At 42.6% G+C, this 7,308-nt stretch overlaps 1 protein-coding gene across 2 annotated transcripts in view; it reads right to left on the bottom strand.

The window, feature by feature from the left end:
* The window catches only part of ATOH8 (atonal bHLH transcription factor 8), a 90,259-nt gene that overhangs the window by 21,861 nt on the left and 61,090 nt on the right, over positions 1-7,308 (bottom strand). The window contains exon 3 of one of the 2 annotated variants that reach the window (XM_029592751.1): positions 5,653-5,769. The exons of the other annotated variant lie outside the window; for it this stretch is intronic. Within the exon in view, the coding sequence (XP_029448611.1) occupies positions 5,653-5,769 (117 nt within the window). The remainder of the gene's footprint in view (positions 1-5,652; positions 5,770-7,308) is intronic. 2 annotated transcript variants of the gene reach the window in all.

The raw sequence follows: 7,308 nt of genomic DNA, 5'->3' as shown, positions 1-7,308 counted from the left end.
CAGTGTCAAGGCTGCACGATATTATTCTAATTGGTCCACTACTGCTGAAATAGAAAGGGAGGGAGAACAGAAAGAGAGAGAGAGAGAGATGCTCAGAGGGCTTCCTATCTTAACTGCAAGTCTTGAGCAATGTCATGACCTGTGACACAGCAGATAACAGAAAGTCAAAAACAAACAAGCAAAAAAAAAAAACCCGTTACACAACCCAGCCCCAAAAAGCCCAACATCTGGAGCCAGCGCCTGCCAAAGCAAACTCGCATCAGCTCCCCTTATGGAAAGAGTACAGTTTATGACAGCATGTTTCAGGCACCGAAAGAAAGAGTCAAATACAGCAGCGAGACACGCAGAATGAGGCAAGTAAGAGCTCGCTTGGTGGAGTCGTACAGCCATGTAAACCAGGAAGAAGAAAGAAAAAAAAAAAAGGCTAGAAAAAGTGATAATTAGCTATTGCATGGTGCATCAAAAAACGATCAATAAACCTGTCCAGTGGGCTAATGTCTGCCGACTCTGAAGCAGCCCTGAGAGGTTTGGTCTTGGAGGTGATTTCTCCTCCAGACCTCAGCCAGGCAGGGGGGATTTTCTTCACCAACTGGATGGACACCTTGTGAGGAGACCAGGAGGAGAAATAAATGAGTGTGTGTGGGGTGTATGTGGGGGGGAAGAGAAGTCCCAAGTAACTCAGCATCCTCACTGAAGAGCCTACAGAAATAACCATTCTGAAATGTATCCATCTGATACGTCATTTAGTCCGTAGGGTGTCAAATCCAAACTAGGAAGGCAGAACTGAATACTAAATGGTGCCTGCAAATGTGCTTCTTTGAATCATAATTCTGGATTACATCTTTTAGAACTTATTTACCAACTTATTATTTACTTACTCCAGTTTTAAAACATATTTCCTAACTATCTCTACAAATACACATTCACACAATTTAGCAGAGTTGCTTACCTGTAAAAGGTTTTCTCCAAGGACAGCAGGATGGTAGTCCTCACATATGAGTGACATCATCAGATGGAGCCCCGATGCAGAAAACCTATGTCAAAGTTTCTAGAACTTTGACTAGGCACACTGAGCATACCCAGCATCCTCAGTGAGCCTAGAGTGGGACCTTGCGTCCACCCAGGGTCCCTCTCCAGTCTTGTAACATAAAATTATAATTAAAATAAAAAATAGGAGAAACCCAACTCCACGGGGTGGCGGGTGGGTTTCGTGAGGACTACCATCCTGCTTGTCCTCGGAGAATACCTTTTACAGGTAAACAACTCTGCTTTCACCGAGGACAAGCAGGATGGTAGTCCTCACGAAACCCGCCCGCCACCCCGTGGAGTTGGGTTTCTCCTATCTTTTATTTTAATTATAATTTTATGTTACAAGACTGGAGAGGGACCCTGCGTGGACGCAAGGTCCCACTCTAGGCACACTGAGGATGCTGGGTATGCTCAGTGTGCCTAGTCAAAGTTCTAGAAACTTTGACATAGGCTTTCTGCATCGGGGCTCCATCTGATGATGTCACTCATATGTGAGGACTACCATCCTGCTGTCCTCGGAGAACACCTTTTACAGGTAAGCAACTCTGCTTTCTCCGAGGACAAGCAGGATGGTAGTCCTCACACATGGGTGAAGCCCTAGCTATAGGCTGATCCCCAACACAAAAGGGGACCAAGAGAGACCCAACCAGGTGTCATCGGGCACAACACCAGTGCTGTTATTAACAGAGTGGGAGACAGCCTGAACCCAAACAACGGGCCCTAGGTGAAAGAGTTGGGTTCTACACCTCAAACAGGTTCCAAAGGACAGACTGGCCAAACCTACTGTCACGTCAGCCATCCCTATCCAGACAGTAATGAGATGTGAATGTTTAGAAAGAACAGCCTTGCAGATCTTCTCCATGGAAACTGCTCACAATTGGGCCACCGACGCTGCCATGGCTCTGACAGAATGAGCCCAAGATATGACCCCAAGATGCAGTCCTGCCTGGGAATAACTGAAGGAGATGCAATCTCCTATCCAATTGGATAGTGTCTATTTGGCAATGGCAATGCCCAACCTATTCTCGTCAAAAGAAATAAAAAGTTGGGGGGACTGTCTATGGGCTTCTGTCCACTCCAGACAGAAAGCTAAAGCTCGCTTGCAGTCCAAACTGTGCAGTGCTTGTTTGCCTTGATGCGAATGGGCCCTGGGAAAGAATATTGGCAGAATGATTAACTGGTTAATATGGAAATCTGTCACCACCTTAGGCAGGAATTTAGGGTGTCTACACAAGACCAAATCATCAAAAACCGAACATGGCCATATTAGATGAAAGGAAAGTGGCACAAACCAAAAACGATGGCAGTGGCCAGTTTATGGCCAGTGGGAGCCGATGCACCGTTGCCACAGGGAATATAGAAACATAGAAATGACGGCAGAAGAAGACTAATTGGCCCATCCAGTCTGCCCAGCAAGCCTCACACTTCTTTTTTCTCATACTTATCTGTTTCTCTTGGATCCTAGTAACCTTTGGTTCTATTTCCCTTTCACCCCCACCATTAATGTAGAGAGCAGTGATGGAGCTGCATCCAAGTGAAATATCAAGCTTGATTAGTTAGGGGTAGTATCCGCTGCAATAAGCAAGCTACACACATATTTATTTACCCAGACTATGTTATTCAGCCCTTATTGGTTGTTTTTCTTCTCCCCTGCCATTGTAGCAGAGAGCTATGCTGGATAAGCGTGAACTATTAGTTTTACTTCTCCCCTGCCGTTGAAGCAGAGAGCTATGCTGGATTTATTTATTTATTTATTTGAATTCTTTTATAGACCGTTGTTCGGTAATTTTATCCCATCGCAACGGTTTACATCCAGACACAAAAGTTACAATATAAAATTAACAGTGCCAACATAAAATCCGGTACAAAATCATTAAATATACTATTAAAAATAAATCAGAATCTTAAAAAACTGAAATACTCAGGTTAATTCCTGTGAGTCTAAAGATTTCACGCAGTGTCTGGCCTGAAGATATGCATAAAAATGTTTGTGGTCTATCTCATGGAAGTCTTGTAATTGTTGAAAGGATAAAAGCATACCTTCATAACTAAATAGGTGTGCTAGGATCTGGATTCCCTTTCTAGCCCAAGGCCTATAAATTGGGTTTTGGATCCCTGGGGTAAATGCCTTATTTCCCTGTAAGGGAAGATAAGGTGTGATCTTCCAATTAAACCCAAATCTGGAACAAAACCATTTCCACATCTGCCAAACTGGATATGTATGAAGTATTAGTTTTACTTCTCCCTTGCCGCTGAAGCAGAGAGCTATGCTGGATATGTGTGAAGTATTAGTTTTACTTCTCCCCTGCCGTTGAAGCAGAGAGCTATGCTGGATATGTGTGAAGTATCAGTTTTTCTTCTCCCCTGCTGTTGAAGCAGAGAGCTATGCTGGATATGTGTGAAGTATTAGTTTTACTTCTCCCCTGCTGTTGAAGCAGAGAGCTATGTTGGATATGTATTGAAAGTGAAGTATGCATTGAAAGCCACATTATCTATCAACAAATATTGAATAAGCCTAAAGAATCGACCGCAAAAGGAAATTTGCCTGAATCACTGAAAATCCTGATTAGGAGCACTATGGGAATGGTACCGAGAGGGATCCGGCGACGGAATAACATGGAAAAACTGTGAAAAACGCAAGAAAAAGGAAAGTTTTCTACAAGGCCAAAAACAGTCAAAAGTGAGCACACTCACACTGCGAGGCTTACAGCTCCGCAGAAAAAGCGAGAATGGAGAGGGATCCCACATGAACATGTGGTATAGGGCATGCTGGGCAAGCTCAGTGTGCCTATTCAAAGTTCTAGAAACTTTGACATAAGTTTTCTGCATCAGGGCTCCATCTGATGATATCACACGTGTGAGGACTACCATCCTGCTTGTCTCGAAGACAAACTTTTCTTATTGGCAAATCAGATAAATCTTGTATATGGGTAAGCCAAAGACAGTTTGAGACCATCACTTAGTTCTGGCTTAGCTAATCATCTCAAGAAGATGATGGATCAGATTGCTAGTAGTCAGTGTTGCCAACTCCTACTTGAAAAAAGTCACTAGATCTACCATGAAAAGTCTCCAGATTGGGTATAAAAAATAGTTAGAACCATGTTGTTGCGCAGTGGCATCAGCATAACTGGTAACCTTAAGATTGGTGCAGATGGGATGGGGAAAGAGGGGTGGCTCACACTCACACACACTCTCTTGTTCTCTCAGAAACTGAAACACACACTCTCATACACTCGGACACACACACACACACACACAAACTCTCTCAGACATAAACCACACACACTCAGACACACCCTTTTTCTTCTTCTAGCAAAAAGAACTCAGACGTGACATCATTAGATTCCCTGGGGATGGTGGGAGGAGAGAAAGAAAGAGAGAGACTGAACTAGCAAAGCCTATTCTGAGGGGTGAAGGGCTCTGGCAAGAGGAGCGAGAGCAGGACCAGATGGCATTCTAGCCAGAGGAGGTCTCACTCTCTTACACTTTTCTGTTTCCAGATATGCTACTTATTAGGGAATTGAATGGAAAATTTAGAGATGTGGGAAAGTTGCTAGATTGGTAGTTAAATTGTCCCAAAATATCTAAATTAGCTTCCTGTCACATTCACCTTTCTAAAATCTCCATCAAGTTCCCAGTCTCTTCATGTCTGGGGCCACTTGAGAATGCTGACCTGCTACAAAATCAGTTTGCTCCAGATCACAACTTATTTACACAGTGAAGAGTGGAAAAATGAAAACTACTCAGGTTTTCAGATCATACTGAAACCAGAAATACCAACTCAACTCACTCTAGAAAACCCCAACAAGTGTCAGTTTGGTTTCCACGTGTTTATATGTATCTGCAATAGAATAAAGCAGAGCAACACACTCCACCCACTTCAGGTTCTATTCTCTTCATTCCATTCATTGACTCTACCCAACCTTAGTCTTCTTTTGATCATGGAACCAGGACCAGCTACACTATCTTTAGCACCTGGTGATAAGGACCCCTGGCTGGTTGTTAGTTGTTTTGAAGCTGAATCTTTTAGTACTTCTCCTATGTCAACAGAATTTGTTCATGCTGCATGGGTCTGTCTGGCTTCCCCCATGAGGCCCTTTGCATCTCCTGAGTGACATGCCCAAGTCCCTACAATCTCCTTGGACAGAAGACCCTGATCCAGGGTCATCTGTCCAGCTCTGCTGCTAAGCCAGTGTGGTGGCCATTGCTTCTCTATAGTCTAAACATGAAAACCTACTGGAAACATATCTGGTAAGCTCATTCATGTGCCAGGTTCCCAGCTTTCAATCTACCCCACCCGCAAGGTCAAATCACTGAGCTAGGCACTCCACAAGCTGCTTTCTTGGTGAGAGATCAGCCAGAAAAGGAAAGCTCAAAATCTTAGCGGAGACTTCCTTCTCTCAAACATGTATAGTGCTATAAAGCTGAAACAGCAGTGTTTAATGGGAAATGCATAGCTACATTTATATATCCTTCTAGTTACGCAGCAATAGCTTGACTATATCGTAAGCCATCCAGCATTTTGCTGCTCGGGATTTGTTTAATACACATAATTCATGAAAGGAAGCACATAGCTCAGGTATTTCATCTTTGTAAATTATTACTGCTACCACAGGCTTTTACCTTGCTTTTATAATGCACACTCTTTTTCATTCTTGATGCTTTTTCTTCTGCCTTGTTCCATCTACTTGACGGATGAGCCCTGGATCTTAACCAGCTTGAGGCTATCATGTGGCGCATCTTGCAAAACAATGCACTCGTTAAAAACATTTGGATTTCTAATCAAAATAATATAGGAAAAAAGTGTTTTCTTTAAAAATGCTGTTGAGTAAGCCCTGTTACAGCCTGCAGCAGCATATTTTAAAGTCTTTTGGATAAAACTCGTCTTTCTGCATTTTGGATCTATTTTTTTTACACTTTTTTATTTTCTCCTGAGCAAAATAAAATAACACTCATGGAAAATCAATTAAATAAGTGATGAGTGAGCCAGTCTGAAGTAACCTGGTCTCTCTGTCTCATCACCTCGAGAGGTCCAGAACAGTTTGGCTCACCCTGGAAGTACTCAGTACTTAGCAGTGCAAATCTGGGTTTAATCAGAACCTCTGCAACCCAAGCCATTTCAAAGTTCACAAAGAATTCACAAACCTCAAAGGCATATCCAGGAGGCGAGGTCAAACTGTGCGCCAGTATTCAAGGATCATCATCAAAGTTCCTGAACATCCTGTGACCTTTGATGATGTTTCAAGCGAGGAGGAAGGGGTTGAAGGAGGGGAGATTGTGACTTTCCATGCTACAGCATAAGCCTCAAGGGCCAGTGCAAATCCCACCAGACAGTTATATTGTTTTTCTGTTTCCTCCAGCAGTATCATTGATTATGGAAGATTTTGCACTTTATGGGCTGATGGAACTCTTGGCTATTGAATCATGACTCTCATTCTATCCATTTCTTCTTGTCAAGTCACACAACTAGAGCCTCGTAATTCTCTCCACGGAAGTAACTTGTATTATTACAGATACAGGATTACTATACGACATCAATAAAAATAACTGGATAGCAAGTTCACTAAAAAAAAAAAAAAAGGCAAGAAAAAATATGCTCGCTATAAGGATGGTAATCAGTACATCTCTAACTTCCCTGGGGAAAGGCCAAGAAGTAATATGCTTAAGTTTCAGAAGGGGAAAATCTAAGTTATACATTAGAAAGGAATTTCTAGCTGTAATGATAGAGAATTACCTTGCTGGAATCACGTAGGTCACTTAGGAGACTAATCAATTACAATAGTTCAAGTGCAAATAATCTTTTGACTGCTTATCTCTCTGACCCTGAACCCTACAACAATAATTTAAAAACATTTCTGATTTCATTTTTGCAGTTGCAATGGAAAATAAAGCCTCCGTGCTGGGCATTATTGCTGAGTATGGGCAACTTGGCATGATCAACATCACCTAGGACCTCTACATGTTCCACATTAATGTCTGGGGATAGGAATGTCTGTTTCAGCACTTTTGTAGCTCAAGTACAATTTATTGTGAGTACCGGGGTCTTTGTATGGATCTCTCAGGATGCTTATTGCTATCGTTTACCAGAGATCAAGGACGACCCTTGTGGAAATACTACAGGATACAATGCAAGCCATGCTGCTCCTGCATTGCATGGGATTAAAGTAAACCCATCACTGTTGTTTCAAAACCTATCCCCACAAGCCTTGAGAGGTTGGTAAAGACAGGTCATCCCAGACAGGCTGATCCGATTTGGTTTTTGCCGCACTGCATCGATGG

This window comes from Rhinatrema bivittatum, chromosome 1 (assembly GCF_901001135.1).
Source record: "Rhinatrema bivittatum chromosome 1, aRhiBiv1.1, whole genome shotgun sequence".
Classification (NCBI taxonomy): domain Eukaryota; kingdom Metazoa; phylum Chordata; class Amphibia; order Gymnophiona; family Rhinatrematidae; genus Rhinatrema; species Rhinatrema bivittatum.
Note: the sequence above shows the minus strand (reverse complement) of the source record. Positions and strands in the feature narration are given on the sequence as shown.